Source organism: Saccoglossus kowalevskii, chromosome 9 (genome assembly GCF_978046115.1).
Source record: "Saccoglossus kowalevskii chromosome 9, keSacKowa6.1, whole genome shotgun sequence".
NCBI classification, from domain to species: Eukaryota; Metazoa; Hemichordata; class Enteropneusta; family Harrimaniidae; genus Saccoglossus; species Saccoglossus kowalevskii.
The window spans coordinates 32561205-32583333 of record NC_140649.1 but is presented as its reverse complement, the minus strand read 5'-3'; the positions used below and the strand labels follow the sequence as shown (position 1 = coordinate 32583333).

At 33.3% G+C, this 22129-nt stretch overlaps 1 protein-coding gene across 1 annotated transcript; it reads right to left on the bottom strand.

Annotated features, from left to right (window-relative positions):
• Window positions 1-6395: 6395 nt before the first annotated feature.
• LOC100366689 (angiopoietin-1 receptor-like) lies at window positions 6396-21691 on the bottom strand. Its single transcript, XM_085503825.1, has 23 exons — window positions 21643-21691; window positions 20602-20889; window positions 18045-18305; window positions 17808-17939; window positions 16489-16638; window positions 15983-16114; window positions 15341-15502; window positions 13973-14254; window positions 12752-13090; window positions 12412-12479; window positions 11999-12269; window positions 11645-11871; window positions 11349-11418; window positions 10996-11102; window positions 10670-10862; window positions 10091-10220; window positions 9648-9858; window positions 8893-8938; window positions 8455-8593; window positions 8119-8174; window positions 7511-7607; window positions 7290-7349; window positions 6396-6902 (listed from the first exon to the last, which is right to left on the bottom strand). The coding sequence occupies exons 1-22, from the start codon at window positions 21689-21691 to the stop codon at window positions 7307-7309; spliced, it is 3453 nt and encodes a 1150-aa protein (XP_085359951.1). The 3' UTR covers window positions 6396-6902; window positions 7290-7306.
• Window positions 21692-22129: the final 438 nt, after the last annotated feature.

The window sequence follows — 22129 nt, the reverse complement described above, 5'->3', positions numbered from 1 at the left end:
GAGCCAAAATCTATTTCAAAAACTGGTGTGCAGGCACCTGTTTTTCATCCTGGGGTGCAAGGCATGCGAGCATGAAGTTTTGGTGGAATGGAGTGACAGTCTGGTATGTAGATGTTTAAATGCTGTTTTTCAGTGAATTTGATCAGTTGTTGTAGTGTTATGATTGGATGTCTTCGGGTGAAATGTTCAGATTTATGAATTAAACCTATTTTGCCTTTGTTGGTAGTGCCAGATAAAGCATGGCTATTTCACAGAACCTCTTTTGTTCAGGTTGCATTGAATATCATTGTGTTGAATGTCATTGCAAGGACGACTATAAGACCTTTTATATGAGTTAGGTCATCTATTGATCAATCTAATGTCATGTTGATCTACCTTCCCCTTGTAGTTGTGACATTTGTTTTTCTGAAGAAGGTAAATTCGAATTTAATGCCTGAAACTTTCTTTGAGTTAGATTGCGCTTTTTGAATTTAGGAATCAAAAGCATCGTATTCTTTTTCAGCTCATAAGAAGTTAGGCTGGATGAAGAACATGGTAATGGTGATTGGTTTTATCTTGAAGGACGTGATTGGAAATGGTTTGATTATGGTTGGGGTAATGGATTGAAGTGACACGGTCCTACAGGGAATGGTATAGCTGGGGATGGGATATTATGTGTGGTAGAGGGCGACACAGATTTTGGCAGGGAGGATGTAACCCTGGGTTTTTATCATTTCTAAAATAGTGTTGTTGCATTTACTCAGGTTGTAGTTCATATCTTTCCCCGCATTTACGCAATATGCGATCTTGGGATAAAACACGAAAGAACTGTTGATTTTGAACATTAGCATATCATTGCATGCGGTGTTAAAACTGTCGCGCACGAGGAGAAGACCTAGCTTGTCACAGTCATAAAATCTACATAGTTACGATACAACTCCGGTGTTTGCCGATAACCTACAAAGTAAGGACCTGATTTTAATCAACTATTAAACTATCCAGTGAGGGTTTCGCCGATCGCTGATTGCGTAAGATGTGTCATTCCCCGTGTAATTGTTACCATCACCACTGTTCATAGACAAGCGGGTAAGATTGTGAATTGTGTTCGGTTATTATCAATCATGATTGGAATTCTTCGATCTATGACTTTTCGTTTCTCGTTTTCGTTATAACTTTTGTGTGACAATTTAGTGTACCGGTATCTACGTGTTTTGCAATTGTTTTTGCACTCATAAAGGTAACAAATTTAATGTGTGGGTTGGTAGTATTTTTTTGTTTTGTATTTTGGGTAATTTTCATTGATTCCATGTGAACTTGTGAACTGATGTTATCCATTTAATAATTTGAGAGGTCAGTGTGTTTAATAAACCCGACATAATCAATTCACCTTAATATATGGTATTGAAATTGAACCTCATGCATTGGAATGTGTCTGCGCTTTTTAAAAAAATATACATTTGATCACGAGTTATTCACGTTCGCCTATCGAAAATGCGTGTTTAAAAAAAATATAAGAATACAGTCAGCTGTTCATGCAGCGTCAAACACATTCAAACGCACAAAGTAAACATCAATTGTTTAAACCATTCAGTACGTAAATCAGAGATTTCATTTCCAAGTTGCAAGGCTTAGAGTGTCAAAATTAACAAATGCGTCTTTTTGGGAAAACGGTTCAATCGTTCAAAATCTAAATACAAACTGTCCGCAAGGAATGTTATTGCTAGCCAGAAAAGAAATGAGTTAAAATGGGAGGAAACGAACGTGAGTCACTACCTTAAATTTAATTACAAAACAACTATACAATATCAATATATATAATAACACATTGAACATGGTATGGATGTAAACATATAGAAGAAAAGTGGGTAATAATATATTACCAATCTATTACCAGCCAATTGTACTTGCATTCCCAACAATACTTAGTAAAGTATATTCTAGCATAACAAATTCACAATCCAAATCGTCGCAAAAGATAATACTATATGGTGAAACAAATTTTGAACATTTGTTCAAAAAATCTTTGTACACAACCTAACACAACAGAACTTGTGTTCTTCTCCCTCGCGTCTAATCATGGTAGTTCCACTTTTATAAAGCATCTTTGTGCATATAAAAATGATACCATGTTATATTTGTTAGTTAAGGTCTGACCCTGTTTGAGTAGAACAGTAAACGTGTTTTACTCAACGCCCGTGATTCTGCATCATCGTATGTATGGCACATTGCCAATCAGACTTGGATCTCATCGCCATTTTGAGTTCTGAAGATGAAAAGAAGGATGAGCTCGCTACGTTAGTCCCAGAGACCCCAATGCATTAATAATGTATTGATTGATACACCATAGGCTACAGGTATAATATGTACACACATGTATCAAAATGTATAGTGCAGAGGAAAATAACAAACTAAAATTAATAAAGTAGTTACATGTTCAGCTTCAAATTCAGGGGTAGAGAGTCAAGAAAATTCATCACTATTCACTAGGGCTAGTGAAGCTGAAAAAATACAAATTAATTTGTATATGGTAAATTTATTACAAAAAATTCAGTGAAGATATTATAAAATAAAATAAATTAAATAGAAACATTATGTGTATTTTTGTATATGGGAACTTGGCTGGCCCACTCAAAAATATAAAGATGTGAGGTCTGCAGTTCTTTTTTGAATGTTTTTATTTGTGAAAAAAACTGGTATTTTAAAGACTGCAAACAATCAGTTCTTTTTATTTAGATAATGGCAATTTGTTGGTCTGAGCGCCCTCTAGTATTTGTGGGGAATCATGTTTATTTGGAATGCTGATTGGATGGAAGTTCGAGCCTAGTAAGGTGTGATAGAATTGGCCTGTTATGTTCAGATTCAAATAAGTATGAACCACTAATTTGACAGGGAAGTGATACTTATAATGCAGCAAGCTGTTTTAATTGCTGTTGTGGTCGAGTTTTTATATTTTCCTGTCAAATGCATTTATTGGTCCACTGAAAAATCAAAATAATGTTCCCTGTAACTTAGACTCTTGTTGATCAAGGCACTATGTAGCTGGTGTGGTATATTTATCACAGACAGTAGGGCATTTGTCACATTTAGTGCTCCAAAAAAATATTCCCTGTCTATGTGTATTTATATAAATAGATGCAGTTTCTTTGGCTTGAATAACATTCACTGGCTTCGTACATACAGGTATACTGGTTTACCTGTTTCTAGTTTAAATTTAGACAATCTTATTACCCAAGACAGTTGGACATTTGCCACATGTACTAACACTCGTTTCCAAGTGCCACAGCTTGAAACAAGTAGTCAAATCTGATATTGGCTGGAGCTTTTGTTTATATAGAAATGGACACGGTGAACGGCAAACTAGATGGTCAGAAAGTAATAAAAATAATCACAGGTTTACTCCACCCAACCCACTATGAAGTGAAAGGCTGTTTATAAGGCCATTTATGATGGTTTCATGTTTATTATGGAAAATAATTTTAATTATAAACTGCTATGCTCCTGCACCCAATCGTGGGGATCAATCATATTAAACAACAGGTGTCACTAAGGTGTTTCTAAATAAACTGCAGTACATATGTAATAATACTACTTTATTGTATTCAGAAGTTGTTAAAGAAGTGTTTAAATTGTCTTTCGTAAATATATGTAAACTTTACAGCGTGATAATTATTAGTTTTAGATGACCAGAAAAAGAAATTGTTATAGAATTATACTTGCTTTTACTATCAGCATTTTGTGAAATTGGAGTTGACGTCAAATACATTGAGGACCTATACATTCTACTGATGGAGGATATAAATGTAACAACATTTAAGGATATACTGCTGGGACAATACATGCTAAAACTGCTGATGTTTAAATATGTAAATCAGGCCATTAGTTTGCATGATGTTGATCACAAAGGATTGTGACTAGTAAATAAAATCAATCCAGTAACGTCACTAATCATGAATCGATATGCGAATTAGTAAATATAATTATATAGTTATAATTCTGACGTCAAATTGATAAATCAAATAATTACGACTCTGTGGACACTCACTTTTTACTGAATCATCAATTATTCAAAAGATCTGAACAGAATGTTGTTTTCGTTTGTTTTCTTTTATCTTACCTTTTTTCAAGAAACAGTGGTGTCTTTTTTTATTTGTTAATAGTATTTGAATCGTCAAAATAGTTGGTTTAAATTTGACTTCCTGAAAATCTATTCTACCCCTCTTATTACACTGAATAAATCAGCAAAAACGAATACGATTATGTTGCAAATTAGTTTATTTGATACCTTGAACCCCTTTTAACTTTTAACTAATAGGTACTTAACTGAAAGACAGCATTAAATCCAAAATGCGCAAATATGGTTGACTGATATAGCCATGATGTTTAACAGTATGCACATAATCTGTGTACACATAGTGATATGTGGTATGATGTGGTGATGTGTGAAATTATACCCTGTAACGGAACTGTCACGTTAAGAACAACCGTGCTAGTCTATTTCCGAAGGTACTTATATTGACATCTCTGTAAACTGGCACGCTTTATTAGTTTTTTCGTTTGATCATAATTTACCTCAACCTTTCACATGCACCTGCATTTTAGTAGCCTGAATACGTCGCTCTGATTGACCGAGAGTGTAATTTATTCATGCAACCCGTGGTTAAATAGAAGTTATATCGCATGTTTTGTATCTTTAGAAGTAGGCTTCAACGGACATGGCGCAAAATGAAAAAGATGTGACCCTCATGTATTTTTGATTCAGGGGAGAGTAGCATGGAACAGAATTTGTGTCCATATTACACAAACGATGCCGAAATATGGTTGGTGTCTACAGTGGCTCGTGAACCCGAAAGTTGATTTCACCCTTGAGTAACAATCGGGCATAAGCGTTAGTATATTTTTGAAATTATGCCAATTGTCACAGTGTAAGTAAGGCCTGCTCATTGATATTGAGAGAGACATCAACATATCTCACACTGGACAGGTTTTTTTTCACTGATAGAATGGGGTAGACAATACATATATTTCTCACAGAATGAGGATTGAAGCCTGTATCACTTGTCTCACAATATCACAGCAGTAACACACAGAGTACTCAGTTGAAATGGTGGTCCACAACTGTCCCAATCTAGCCTATTTATAGGGCACAAATGGCAAAGATTCAGGTACACCACCTGGGTTCCCACAGAAGCCAATCATAATGAGGCCTTGCTAGCAACTCACGATGTCACCAGGTCATCAGTAGATCGTAAACATCCTTTTTTATGTAAATCACAAGCATACCTGGTAGATTTCAATTGTCCTTGCAATGCAATTGCAATGCACACTATTATTTCCCATGATTCCATGACACTTCTATTTGTAAAGTGCTGACACCGATTGAGACAATATACCAACGTTCATGCTAACATGATATTTCAAGAATAAACCCCGCAACGCCGAAATGCGGGTGCAAAACTGCGCCTCCGCTCAATGCATCCATAATCGATGTATGCCACTTCCAGACCAAATTTCATTTACAGCAATTATCAAAAGACAAATTGCAAACTGAGTCGGTTTTGAATAAACAGTTTGCTTACGAATTTAGCTGGAATTGTGGCCACGCTCATTCTGGGAGAATCCATATTACAGTAGGGGACATACATTGACTTTATGTAGTGGAATATGAATTAACGATTTTGTAAAACTTTGTTCAAATTATTTGAATATCCAAAGATGAATGCATCGTTGTCCTCCACCACAGGCCGTAAAAGGTCAAGCCTATAACAAATGGACTCGTCCTGTACAAGTGTACTGCAATACATTAGATGATTTCAATCGTAATGTACCAAATCCAGATTCCATACAGAGGTCGGCAGTTCGACAGGGTTACATCGAAGAATAAATAAATTAAAACCTCTTGCTGAAATTGTTATGATCAAAAGGAACCGGCTGTTTTCTGTGAAGGGACGGTCGTCACTCTTTCAGGAGCAAATCGGCGAGTGCCATACAGTTACAGACATGTGACAGCCTACATAAAAGCATTTATTACCATACTGCAATATACCAGTCTAGAGTGGACGCTACCACAAGTTGGTGCCAGCGAGATTCGTTTTAGAAGCTTAACACATTTGTAAATGAAATAAATTGTAAATGAAATAGCAAGTGTTGCAACACGTGATAGCTAAGATATGAACATGCCACAAAACTTATTGTCATCGTTCATTTGCGCAAGGTTTCAAATCAAATTTGTTTATTTTGTTACGTAACGTGGCAAATGGAAGGTTATAACTCTACGGCCTGCGTTAAAAAAAAAATTGTATATTTGGTTGAAAACAATATCCCCGTTTCTGTTACAGCGTCATTGATCTAAGTACCGTAAGTCAGAATACATTAAGAATAAGGGAAATAATAACTAATCATGTAATAATAAGACACAATTGTATCAATCGTTGAGTAAATTCTAGTCAACGTTTATTGTTTGTTCAGTTAAAGCTAACATATTAGTACAGAAACAACCTTAGAATACCATTTTATGGTATCGTGTGCCCTTATGCAAAGTCCCGTTGAATTCATAATGTGATAATGTATATAATATATATTACAAATATTGAATACAAACATTCTCAGTATAACAAAATGCATGTGCACAAGTTGTATAATCATCGCAGATTATGACAAGAAAAACAAATATTTTTCCTCCAACAAATAATATTTTTAATATGTTCGAGTTTGAGTACAGTAAATCTGAACCATACTAATTATATATTGTATGATATAATATTCTGACTAAACATAATATAACATTGAAACAATGTTATTTTTGAGTAACACATGAACATAATATTGTGTCTTTTTGATTATATTCTAATAATGATATCACTTGTTCAATATTTATCTTTTCTTCAATTTCAATGCAGCTTGCATAAACATTATGTCAACCTGTTCTGTGAGAAATAAATTCACATTGTAATATTTATGCTGTGACAAATATATATCCATGATGTTAGTAGTACATAGGTCAAGAGTTCTATGGTAAATTTCGTCTTGCTCAATCCTCACAAATATATTTGATTTTATTAGATACAAGATTACCAGCAACACTTAACACACTTGTTAGCACAAAAGCTAACAATGCTACAATTCATTTAGTTATTTTCTCACACAAAAAATGACAGTAGGAGAAAAATATTAGGACAACAAAGGGAATCGAAGCCCATATAGAAGTAGAAACTACCTAATAAGTATTGTTTGCATGTATTTTTTGTTTCTTTATATATCTATGCATATGCATGAATGCACACTTCTTGGTTCTTGGCTGAGTTCATATTTACCTCAAGATTCCTTCACTTTATTGATGTTTATTTTCTGGTAATTCATATTCAGACTCATGTCTGGGGAAACAAATTTGAATAACGTTTACTTATGATATAGTACTTAATAAACCCCGAGTTTTAAAAGCGATATAGTCTCTATGGCATTGATCTAAACGACAATGTAAACTATAATAATAATAATTATGGTATTAAGAACTATAATTATAGTAAATACTCACTCTGACATACTGTCTACAGTTGTCTGGTAGTAGCTGTCTCGAGTTTTTCCCAATGTTTGATAACGATCGTCTTTCTGAGCTGGAATCTCTTCATAAACTACAAATTTGTCCAGACCATAATATTATGGTATTGAAATTAATAAATTATGATATAGCAACCAATGTCATACTAATTTGGCATTTCGAATTATTGCATTATATGCGACGTTGGTTCAAACTGAGTTTACATGTTTCCAGATGTATGAGATTTGTGTATCTCATTTGTCACCTACTCTAGTTGTGCATTTTATGTAAGATAGTTTTTCTAATTTTACAATGCAAACATATGTCATACAAACATATGTCTCGTACTATTTGAGATTGCTTCGCTATAAGAACTACGAGAAAACTATTTCGTCGCATTATATCACCAAAAACATGCCAAATTCAAGAGGCACAGTATTGTGTTGAGAATATTACTAGAACAAAAGTCATATTCTTTCGGTTCAATGCATGAATTAAATAATACTGAACACACAGCAATACAAACTGCGATAGTCGCAGTCTATTAAAATAGACATATCAATTGTCTTTTATTTACATTACTGCTGAATACAGATAATTGATACCTTTCATTTCTTCTGAGTCACTCGGTTTGTCGGGAATTTCATAGCTACACACAACTCTAGTAGAACAATTGTTGAAATAAAACAGTGATAATGAATTCCATGTTTACACTTACACAAAATATATGTTATATTTTTTGGGTGAAGATATGTTATAAAATTAAATATGTGTGTACATTATAATTAAATATGTGTACATTAGTGTAAATAAATTATATTGTTCATAATTTAAAATCAAATTTATACTAATATCTGTGTTATGCAATGTATACATCGCGTATAATAATATATTTTTCACATTACAAAATCAGGTCAAGCACAGTAACATTATATACTTGCCGTTGTTGATGATTATTTCTATTGTGAAATCTCCTACGACGTACAATTATTATTGACAAAACAATGAACGTTACAATTATAACAGTAACCACTCCGATTAATATTGGGACAATATTGGTTTTGTCATCATCACCGCCAACTAGGATAAATATGTGACACAGTAGATACTATATTAGTATTAGTATTTACTTCAATACTTTCTGATTGACCTGACTCGATTGAACTTATGCCAACTGTGAAATTTTAGCCTACTACCAGCCATACTGTGTGTATATATAGTTGTAGCATTGTATATATTCACATTGATTTTGTTGCTATATATTCTAATACATGTGTAATCAGCAATATTGTTTTTTTACAAACATCACAAGTAATAATAAGCTTATCAAGACAAAAAACGTCTCAAGAGAATAGTAAAGTACACTATATGTCATGTACCTGTGAAAAATGCTAACCGCTCTTCTCGTAACACAATACGCTGTTCCTGAAATCAGATAACAAATTTGAAAAATGGAAATAACATACCCAACTGTCGATCCTTTAACAAAAGTCATATAGAGCACTTTACAAAACGATTCAAAAGAACAAAGCAAAAAAATCACCAAGTCCATTACATTTTGTAGTCAAATCAAGAGTAACGCATATGGACTGTATGGTAAAGATGATAAAACTTGTTATTTTAATCTATTGCGTGACATCTATTTGCATATTTGCTTATTTTTCTTTATAGACAAGTATGTTTGAAAGTAAATATAAATACTTCGGGTAGCTCAAGTACAGTTTAGTCTTAAAAGCGCATTACTTATTTTCATTTCGTATTATCCAACCATAAAATTTGTTAATATTTTTTCAATTGATGATTTCTTACAGAAGTCATAAAGCAGATTTCATCAAACATTCGTGAACTGGTTTCTATAAATGCATAAATATATTGTTGATTGTTGATACAGATAAAGCAAAGCAGATGCTCTGCTAATTACGCAACCTGTTTCACACGTAAGTCTTCTGCACGATGTTAGTTTGGACGTTCTTGTGACAAGATAAACAAGAAACATTCGTGACCATGCAACATTAGATTTTTTGAAGTCAGCGAGCAATATTTATATCTGGTGAGGAAGAGCAACTGAGTCGAATGGATAAAGTAAAATATTACCAGCCATTTAACATAAAGAAGATGTGATAAATTCGCTCACCCCTGTGGTATACACTGTTAAACCATCATGTATGACATATTGTTGTCCAGCTATTAATGGTTTATTATTATAACCATTATATTCCATACCATCACCCACCATAAGTTGATCAGGGATTGCATTTAATGGAAATGATGCTGTGATGTACTGATTATCTAGTATGTCACGTCTTCTTTTAGGTATGTCTTCTTCTACTACTATGATATAGTTTCTATGTCAAACAAAGTTTCAATTAGTGAGCATTATTGCCAGATGGCCTGATAATATTCAAGAGTTCACCATTATAAGTTTTCCTGAATAACGCATTTGCTTTGATATACCTATACAATCGAGTGATGTACAATCATTCAAATCCCGACTCAGTATTGCATTTTAGTTCTGTTGTCTTGCCTGTAAAAAACTGTTCTATAATATCCAGTATAGCCACATAATATCATACTTACAGTAGATTTGTATCACTCTTTATATCACTATTTTCTGCAATCGTTGCTAAATCAATTGTGGCAGTATTGTCAGTTAGGATTAGATTGCTTCTATCTCCAAGAAATGATAGAATTCCAACGAGTTTGTCTTCTATAGAAACAATTGAATGACCATTCAAACTGAAGTAACATGCAATATAATTTGATAATACATAGCAATGCAATAATAATAATAATAATAATAATAATAATAATAATAATAATAGTTATAATAATAATAATAATAATGTGTCAAGACGAGCGAAGCTAAACTCAAGATGAAGATGTATCAGTAATAAGATCAGTAATGTAAGCAAAGACAAGGTTGATATTGGCCTCAAATGTTAGTTACATATATTATGGATTGACAACAAACGAAGTTAATTTAGCATACTCAATGGTTTAAGTGTGATATAAAGTTGAGTAACATATGTACTGATTAATAATGAGAACTGTCAGTAAATCATACAATTATATTCTACAGTATATATGAGGATTCCAACATCCATGCAAGAGCAAGTTGGTCAGTCACATATTGCATTGTTAGACTGCAAAGATTACCTTTCAATTCAGTTCCACTTATTATATTTGACGGTTTACCAAATCCAATGGTTGTACTAGCTGTGATTGATATGTCAACCTGTGACCCTGATGGTAATGCTAGTGTATGGGAGTGTATGTAACCATTCAATGTAATATCCTTGGTCTCTGGTGTTACGGACAAGTACACTGATTCAATGACTTTGTATGTCAACTGTAAAAAAATAATATTAGTTAACCAGATAAATATAGATCATAAACAACACTCACAATTATATTATTCGTTGACATCACTTAAGTCATGATATATATTGTATTGCTTACAAATGTCAAATAAAATGACATACCCTATATTGTGTTATATTTCCTTTGTAGATGACAGGTTCAGTCCAAGACAATGTTATTGTATTAGCTGTCACTGTCAGTATTTCAATACTTGCAGGTGGATCGGGAACTGTCAAAAAAGGGTAACGTTCCTTGTAAACTTTGTATTTCATTTGAGACACAGCAATATACTAAATATTATACTTTCAGCTTGCACATTGTGCTGAATAATTACACACATGATACGGGTAATATTGATATTGATGTCAATATCATCCACACAAAAGAAGCAAACACAACTCTGGTTTAGTAACTAAACAGAATTATCAGTGACACAAGTGAACTTCCGGCTGGTGTATATATGAATAAGACATACCTGTCTCCTGTGTGTGAACGCTCATCTCAGAACTTGGGATGCCATACCCCACACTTGTGGAAGCAGTTATCTAGTAGTGAAACAATTTAAAATTTCTCTCATTGAAAATTAGCCAACATAAATTAAAAGCAACCTCACCAGTCAGTCACAAAATAATAATAGTTGTACATATCGAGAGAATAGAACTAACATATATGTATACAATGTGTCTAATCGAATGTCATTTTCTTTGTAAAATAAAATTTTATTATGTGTGAGTGAATTCGGAATATATGTACAATTAACACAATCCGTACTTGTATAGAGTATACAACATCATATTCCAAGTCTGTGATCTGGTACGTCATGACATCTTTTAGATCATTCGTAATTTCCAGTGTATCAATTCTATTCTGATCATCAGTAACCCAGTACACTATCTTGTAGCTCGTTATTCTACCATTTGTAGGTTCAGGTATCAACCATTGTGCAGTGATTGAGAACACAGCTGGAGCTAAAGTGACATTCCTTGGTTGAGATGGAACTGAAACAAATAACGTAACAGCTACAATGAAAAACAAATACAGTTGTAAAATGAATTTTAGTTTATGCAACATGCATGTGCAAGCAGTAATTTCTGTTAGTTTTATTGATACAAGAAAAAATCTCACCACTCTCGGCCATTCTTACAATTGCTATGCCACTAGGATCACTCTCTTCATCGCGGTTCGAAAGTAAAACTATGATGTCATATTCTGTATAAGGTAGCAAAGTGTTATCAACAATTTCAAAATCACGAATTCCAATTGATTGACCCGTAATATAAATGATTTTGGTTTGGTAGTCATCCTCACTGCTTGTCTTCCTAAATTTCACTTTTATTAATTCAATATATCCATTCGTACCATCGTAATTGCATTTAATATCTCTGATTGCAGGAAACTGTGGATTAGAAATATATAATAATTGAAAAGATGACTTTTTTTAGAATAAATAGAAAATACATAAATAGGAGAACATTTCATTTTGTATTGTATATTTAACTTATTGTATATTAAATTATTTCATATCATAATTAACATACCTGTATTTCAATAGTTATAATTGTCAATACAGTTGATGCAATATTGTTTATGGTTGGATGTTTCGGTTCTGTGAAAAAATTAAGTGTACGATGAATAATTTACTTATTATTGTTCATTTTTGCGTTTAACACAAAACAAAAAAACAATAGATATGCAACTTCAATGGTATTTTCACACTATAAAAGATATTGAATTATATTTTATTTAGTGGTAGGTTTTTTCGATTTTGCTTGTTTCATGTTGCTAGTAGTATTGTTACAAAGAAAACGACAATTATTACTACTTGAAACATTAATTTACAATAGACAATTTCTTTGTACAATCAAAATAATTACTAACTTGCACACATCGTAGTTGTCGTAATAGCTGTGTTTTTACTTCCTTCACCCAGTGGACCAGGTCTTTTAACTGTCACTGTAATTTCATATTCAGTAGACCACTGTAAGCCTGTGATGGTTGAACTATAACTCATATGACTTGTATTGGTGACTGATATAACTTGTCGTGATGTCCAGACACTCTCGCCACTCTCTCTGTAATATACATGATACGATTCTATTGGTCCATCTCCAATATCTTCTTCATTGTTCCATGCTTTCCATGCGACTGTAAACTGGTCAGAATGAATAGTGTCCTCGGAAACACTTGGTTTGTTACTTTCGGAAAATCGTGGAAGATCTAATGAGAATAGAATGGTACAGATGAATTACACAAATAAAATGTTGCGCCAATAATGCGATTCGTGATCGTTCATGTGTTCCTTGAGAAATAATTTCATCTATTCAAGTGGAACAGTATGTATTGGTGATAGAAACAAGTCTAGGAAGACATCGCATATACACATCATGAAATTATCCGTAGAGTTTGGAAAATAGAATGCCATCAAGTCTAGAAGCCGAGGTTTGACTGGCTATTAGGTTTAATATCAACAGTAAATATAGAGTTGAGTAATGTTGCTTTTATAACGCGGGTCTCAAATGATTGACTGAAAGCAATGAAACTGAGTAAGTGAAAGTTGAAACAAAGCAGCGTACAGTTATCAAGTGTACGAATGGAATAAATGCATGACCGCCTGAATGAATTCACGGAATAACAAAATGTGTCAAAAAAAGTGCGCACATGCAATACTTCTATCTAGAAACGTATAATGTGTACCAGATAAACGGCATTGGGATTAATGGGAATGTATACCTTTTTAGAAGCAAATTATCGTTTTTGTAAACTAACCTTGTGTTATCAAACCACGAAGGACTTTTCATAGTGAAGTAGTTTTCTAAAATATTAAAAACGACTTGTTATATGAAATGTTTACCCACTCGTTAATTATTTTTAATCTAATAATTAACAAACATGCTTTATTTTATAGTATTACAGTATTGGAATATTTTAAGGTTAATATTTCAAATTTGCATTTCACGAGCCATTTATATGTTTTAGTTCATAGCCGTTTTGTAGATTACATTTTTGATGACATTTTTCAAATAGTTTTAAATTCGTTTGCGCACTATAGTACATTTGTGTTCTGATAGTATTTTTTGTTTAATACAAATTAGAACTTACCATATAAGTCAACCGTTATTGATGATAAAAGTCCAGTGTTTGGTAACCCACAGTAAAATGTATTCATTTTATGGATAACGATACCACTGAAATTTCCAATTGCAATGTATTTGTTTTCTGCTATATAATTGGTAGGAGAAAGATAATTGGTTGTTTCGGATTTCCATAACATCATGTCATCCGATGCTACTACTGGATTTCCACTGAATTCACAGATAAAATAAGTATCCTCGCCAGGATTCACTTTATAGTTATAGAAGTTTCTTATATGTGGACTACCGTCTACAAAGGGAACAATTACATTTTTAAAAGGGTGATTATTTAACATGCATAAAATAAATTTAAGTTGTTGTGACTTGTTGTATGTTGTGTATGTGAAAGTAAGTAATGAATCTTATGGGATGAATAATATTATAATGGCAATATGTGCAATATGGGCACAATAACGTAAACAATGAATGTAATATACATTATTTACACGGAATTCTATCTCGTACGGAAACATTATATGCAATAGTTGGTTTGGTGCTTCGTCATGCATTTTCTTTCATATGAAAATATAAAAAAATCTTTCCGACACATCCAGATCCAACATACATGTGGATGCAATCCAGGCGTTCAATTAATCTCTTTAAAGTTTCTAATCCGGTGCTAAGCCCCAAATTTGTGTTTATTTGCACTACCCTGCCAGAAAATGTGTAGTCAGGTGTGATATTTGCCATTCCAAAATTGAGTGCGTTTGATGATTTTAATGTCAAACAAACTATGTGATTCACATAAAACTAATCTACCAATTCAAACTATTTATATTGGCGACATCTGCAAAGGCGATAATCGGGCCTCCGCCACATTATTATAAACAATAATTTGACCAGGAACATATTGTTATTAGCAGACTAGGATATTAAGCATAATTTTATTTCTTTGATAGACAAGCATTACCTATACTAGTATAATATGACATAGAATTCATAATCGAGAGTACTAATATTTCGAATCATGATTCAAATTTGTAAATATCAGATTTGAATATGTGTAATATTTTGTTATAAAAGCATGCATACTGAAAGACTTTAGGTTATGCAAGTGAAAGTCGCACTTAATATGCAAAATTCAACAAGATCCACGAATAAAATTCCCATGACAATGATTATGTTTTCGTTTTCTCGTTAAGTGTTTTATAAACACGATGAATTGAGATACAACCCTTGTTGACACTCATAATCTGTAGTTTCTAGATTTATTCATCCTGGTGCACAATCTCCATTTGGACAAACACCAGTGTTCTTATCACATGCTGCATTGTTTTCACAATGACAATTATACTTACATAATTCACCATAGATACCAGTGATTTGAAATACAAACCTTGTTGACAATCAGAATCTATAGTATCTAGATTTATCCATCCTGGTGCACAATCTCCATTTGGACAAACACCAGTGTTCTTATCACATGCTGCATTGTTTTTACAATGACAATTATAGTTACACAATTCACCATAGAAACCAGAAATACAAGATGATGGAACTGGAATAGAAAATACAATTCTTCGACACGGGTCGGTAATTCTAATATTATCTGGACGGTTTATATATTCTTTAGTTAGTGGACGCGAATTTATATCAGAGTACATTTGGAACTATACAGAATACTTGGCTTACTCAAGTCTATATAAGTGTGCATAAATTACATGATATTTGAATTGGTGTATTTTGTGGCGGTTAATTTGGCTGGTAGTGCGCCCCTGCTTACATTTACATGGCACTTTACTGTGTTCGTGTGTTCGTAAATGTGTCGTTTCTGTGTTATTGTTGCTGTCATTTATATTGACATTCACACAGATATGTCAATAATCAAAGTAGTAAAGTAAGGCCTAGCAGCAGCACAATATGCAATATTGTGTCTAAACTTTATTGCAATTAATATATGTGCATGTATGACCTGAAACACACTAGGTTTTTATATAGAGTCATTAAACAATTGTTAGGCATAAATGTGGTACTATACCCTTGCACTTATTACCACTCCATCCAGTGTCACAATCACCGGCACTGCTAGTACAATCCCCTTTTCTATTACATCCATTAGTACAATGACATGTCTGTGTACATCCAGCTCCATATTTTCTAGATGGACAATCTTGTCAAAGATAAATTAAAAGAGTTTCAACATCTTCTATACTTTCTATCATGTATATGATGTAACGTAAACATCCACATAGATGAAAAACACACAACATTCATATAGATCGGAAACACTTATCATTACATTTTGACAACAATCAGTAACACTAGATGATTTTATTTAAATCCTGGATAAGATACAATGCATATGGATCGGAAACATTTAGCATAACACTGTGACAATCACCAGTACTTCTACAAGACTTTATATTCAACTTACCTTTATTACAAATCATATAATGCAAAGCATGAACATCCATATGGATCAGAAACACACATCATAAAACTATGACAACCATCAGTACTGCTTGGTGTATTTATTCAACTTACCTGTATTGCAATCTAATCCTGTATATGATGCAAGACATGAACATCCATATGGATCAGAAACACACATCATTTTTCCACGACAAGAATCCGTGCTACTGAGTGAACAAACTCTACCACAATCTTTTCCCCATTGCCCCCTCGAATCACAACCTGCAATGCATAGTAGTGAAACATGCACTTTATTATTATTAAAATAATATTGTTGATCTGTGATTGTAGCTGCATTGCCTAAGGATCATAATTGTGTGTGATAATTTCTCTCCGTTGCAACCAATTTGATTATTAAATTTTAGTTGTAACATTAAGTAGCAAGAAAATACAGTGCATTAAAAATGTAACTGTGACCTCGACATTCTCTGACTAAGCAAGATACTATAACAGCCTGTACATCACCAGAAAGCTTAAATATAGCCACACAGATAATTGTTCATAGGAGTACCTGACAGCCAGTATCGATGTAAATCTTTTATACAATTTCCGACTATTGAAAACTCATTTTTTGATTATTTAATGTTAATTTTAATATTAGCAATATGGGTAAAATTCAGAATGTTGTCAAAAGTTAAACTAGCTACTATAGCAACTTATATATCATCTGAAAGCTTAGACACAGTTGAATACGTTATTGCGTGGGCCTAGATCTATTTGTACTATTATTACTATTTAACATTTTTCTTCACTAGATATTGGTACCGTAAAAAGCTGGACGACTGCGTCTCGGTTTTCTTTTATTTGCTTTAGTTTCCTAGCTGCGATAAAATAATGACTGACATGTTTTCGAAAATAGGTCTGTGACTATTTTGACGTAGCTAAAAAAAAGTTGATAAAAAATTATCCTATTATCATATTACTAATTCAAGCAACAAGTAATTCGTTCGACTTATATCTTTGCCTAACTCAAGAAATGGATAACACTGCTGTTTAACAAATCAATTATGTTAAATTCACCTGCGAATTCCGGGCATTTCATATCGCACGAGAACATATATTTTTACTTAGCTGACATTGCACTGCCCTAATTTTATCTTAATAAAAATGAAATATTTACTAAAGCAATCCTAACCAATTTGCTAAAAGTTATGTAGGGGTAAAAACACTAGAAATTGACAGGTTATTGTTAAAGCGCGGTGGTCGTCGCGCAGCGCGTGTTCGAATTTCATGTAAATAAACAACGTATTATACACGCGTTGTATACGTCGCTATGAGTCCCATATCAAACAGGACGCGGCACGACGACTGTCACCCTTTAAGTGTGTGTAATCGAAATGAACAGTGTGAAATGTGAGCTAACCATAAAAACTATTTACACGCTTTTTTACCTGTATTACATTGACTTCCTGTAAATCCTGGTGGACATATACATTCTCCAGTGTCTGAATTACATATACCTCCATTATAACATTTAGGACAGTTAAGTAAACATGTATCACCGTATTTACCATTAGGACAACCTGTAATAATCAATTAAAAACAAATACAATAAGTAACATAGTGGTGTTTCTTGCACATATCACTCGAAGTCATATCATTAACACAACATGTCATTGATTACTTACGTCTAACAATAAGTCTCATGAAACTATTTTTTCCATCTTGTCGTTGTTGTTGTGTAGTATAACATTCATAAATTCCAGCATCTGATGGTTTAGCTGATGTAATAGTAATACTACTGTGTCCATCCCATAATACTCTATCATCACCATTATGTTTCCATTTCAATTGTGATTCTGATATTGCCGTTGACTGTATGGTCATGGTCAGTGTTAAATCATCGCCCCAACTTACTGTCTTGGTTTGACTCTCTGGGTATATTTCAGCTGCAATAAAACACAAGTTGTAGGATCTAGTTAGTTCAAAAATTGTTGTATGTGTGGCAATGCATGTACAATGCTCCTTAGTTTTTAAAAGTACTATCTATAGAATATGGCATAAAAGTGTGGCGTTTGGGAAATCAATTGCTGTGGCGGTTTACTAATCTGTATATGGTACGAATAAATGGAAACATCGGGGTTCTATGAACATAATTATATATATATATAACATCCTTTTTCAAAAATATTCATTTTCATAACTGTGTTATGTAGTAATGCAGGTCAACCCAATGTTCTTTGCTTTGAATATTGCAAAAACACAAATTGCAGCTAATATTGGCACACAAGCTTGGTAACTGATATTAAACAAACTCAAAAATCACTAAAAAATAAAAACAATTAAACATTTAGAACACAAATCCGTCTAATAATGATGAGAAGAATAGACACATTTAGAGAAAATGTCTCTATAATAATCATATAAGCAATATTATGATAAATGAACTAAACTATAAATACAGAAACAAAACATAGATAAAGAAAACTATTTTGAAATAATTTGAAATCTCAAGTACCAAATTAAGAGTGAGTGCATATATTGTGTTTACTTCAATAGTTTACCATCAGACACATTATATCTGAATATTTTATTTTGAATCTATATTAATGATTTTCAAATTCGTCATATTATTTAGATTTGCTGATGATTGCAAACAACAAAAACAGTGTTAATCTAGATGAAGCCTCCCTTCATTTAAAGAGGATTCTTTGAGTGCTACTGACATGTTTCTTTCAATGTTATTTTCTAATGTATATTATTTAATTTTCTTATACCTCTTCAAACGGAGTAAAGAACAAATTACATCTTCTTTAGTGGTAAACAGAAAAAACTCAATGTGATGGGTTCTATAACCATCCAAGAAGATGAAGTGAATGCAGGTCATTTTTTCTGTAGTCATTCTTGACAATCATCTTGGCTAGAGGAGTCGCATTGTAAAAAAAAAATAAACCAGATAACACTCAAAGGAGTTGCCACACACACACACATCTGTTTCTGCTGTGCTGGTTTGATCTACTCTCCTAGTGATGGTATTTCTAAAATTTGTATTGATAAATCTGATTATTTCAGTAATATACACCTGGTCTACTTGCACCTGTAGTTAACTGGGCTGCATTGTATATTCACATCTGCGGTTATGGTTTGATCTACTCACCTTGTGATGCTACTTGTACTGTTTGTATTGACACATCTGAAGTATTACAGTAATATACACCTGGTCTACCTGTATCTGTAGGTAAGTTGAGCTGTATTGTATAGCCATATGTGCTGTTATGATGTGATCCACTCACCTTGTGATGCTACTTGTACTGTCTGTATTTACACATCTGAAGTATTAGAGTAATATACACCTGGTCTACCTTTACCTGTAGGTAAGTTGAGCTGTATTGTATAGCCATATCTGCTGTTATGGTTTGATCTACTCACCTTGTGATGCTACTTGTACTGTTTGTATTGACACATCTGAAGTATTACAGTAATATACACCTGGTCTACCTTTACCTGTAGGTAAGTTGAGCTGTATTGTATAGCCATATCTGCTGTTATGGTTTGATCTACTCACCTTGTGATGCTACTTGTACTGTTTGTATTGACACATCTGAAGTATTACAGTAATATACACCTGGTCTACCTGTACCTGTAGGTAAGTTGAGCTGTATTATATAGCCATATCTGCTGTTATGGTTTGATCTACTCACCTTGTGATGCTACTTGTACTGTTTGTATTGACACATCTGAAGTATTAGAGTAATATACACCTGGTCTACCTGTACCTGTAGGTAAGTTGAGCTGTATTATATAGCCATATCTGCTGTTATGGTTTGATCTACTCACCTTGTGATGCTACTTGTACTGTTTGTATTGACACATCTGAAGTATTACAGCAATATACACCTGGTCTAACTGTACCTGTAGGTAAGTTGTGCTGTATTGTATAGCCATATCTGCTGTTATGGTTTGATCTACTCACCTTGTGATGCTACTTGTACTGTTTGTATTGACACATCTGTAGTATTACAGTAATATACACCTGGTCTACCTGTATCTGTATGTAAGTTGAGCTGTATTGTATAGCCATATCTGCTGTTATGGTTTGATCTACTCACCTTGTGATGCTACTTGTACTGTTTGTATTGACACATCTGAAGTATTAGAGTAATATACACCTGGTCTACCTGTACCTGTAGGTAAGTTGTGCTGTATTGTATAGCCATATCTGCTGTTATGGTTTGATCTACTCACCTTGTGATGCTACTTGTACTGTTTGTATTGACACATCTGAAGTATTACAGTAATATACACCTGGTCTACCTACACCTTCAGGTAAGTGCAGTCGCCTTGCGAAACCATTGACGTTTTCCACTGTATATCCATTTGGTAGTGCCTCCCCTGTACCTGTATCGATTACTCTACCATATGTAAAGGATGTTGTTTCATCACTGCCTGCTGAATACCCTCCAATGTAGTAATTACTATCAGCCAGACTCAATAATGCCTCCTTATTGTAAAATGTAATATCTAAGTACGCAACTGAAAAGATAATTCAAAGCAGGATTACCATTATATTCAATATCACAAATTGATCAATGTTTATATCTGACATTTGAGGGTTGTTTTCTGCGAAAAATATTTGCTATGTAAATTGTTTTAATTAAATGCTAAATTTGTGGAGCCACTGCTAATATTTAGTTGAACAACGAAAATGCCTATTCCCCCAATCGTTATCTAAACAGTCGATGTGTATCCTACGACAATATCTGCAGATTATTGATGTAACTGTACTGTTGGAAAACTTTTTGTTTTCAAATTGGAGTACATAATTTTGAACAGCGCCACTACTGACAAAATCGACAACTGTGGTTCTAGCATACATTCACAATGGCAAAATGTCATGTTCTGGGCGAACGTGTTTTAGCGACGGTAAATAGACTATGTAAACATCATTTAACTTTTCTTTCATTCTTGCGGAATGGGGTCATTACACCCACCTCGATGATGAACAAAGGCCCTCTTGATTTATCGTATACTATTGTACAACAACCTTATCCACTAAACCTTGTGTTTTTTTCAGTGTTGTTTTTGGTTTTGTATGTGGCTATACAATGTGTGTTTGGGCAGTGAAACTTGCATAGTAATCATAATAAGTGTGCCAACTATTGTAGTCAAAGCATACTTTGCCCTTGTGTACTTTGGAACTAGGAAGTCTTATGTAACGTATCATTATTAGACGGTGTTTACTTGTCATTATTTATTATATGATATTAAATATATACATTAACTTACCTGTGTTTGAAGTACATACAACAATTACAAATAAAAGTAACATTCCCATGCCTAAAGTACGTGTACAGTGCAGCTCCTATTAATGAAGAAATCATGTGATAAAATAGGCTGACATGTATCGCAGGGCATGATGGGTATTTTAATGTCACCTATTTAGGTACCCAAGTATGTAGTCATACGTCATAGGTCGAGTAAGTCTATATGTCATAGGTAGAGTTTACTTACACTGAACGCCTTTATTTGACAATAAACATATACATATAAGTAAGTATCACGTAAGTGCGTTATGAAGATTGATGCGTACTAGTATATATATGATAATGTTGAAATATTTGTACAATTACGATAATTACCAGTCATTATTGTTGCGTCATTAAATTTAAAAAGTGAGGCGCTTCTAGTATATCAACATAATGCAGTGTGTATTGTAAGTTTACGCGAGGATGTTACCTGTGTCACGCGATGAGCTCACAAGTTCAAATGTTAG

What these genes read in the sequence shown, in the direction of transcription:
- LOC100366689 (XM_085503825.1), bottom strand. Translation starts at nt 21,691, where the DNA reads ATGGGAATGTTACTTTTATTTGTAATTGTTGTATGTACTTCAAACACA. An exon ending in CATGAGACTTATTGTTAGAC is followed by an intron (nt 17,940 to 18,044) that starts GTAAGTAATCAA and finishes TGATTATTACAG; the next exon opens with GTTGTCCTAATGGTAAATAC. An exon ending in AGATTCTGATTGTCAACAAG is followed by an intron (nt 14,255 to 15,340) that starts GTTTGTATTTCA and finishes TTCCCTTTGTAG; the next exon opens with ACGGTAGTCCACATATAAGA.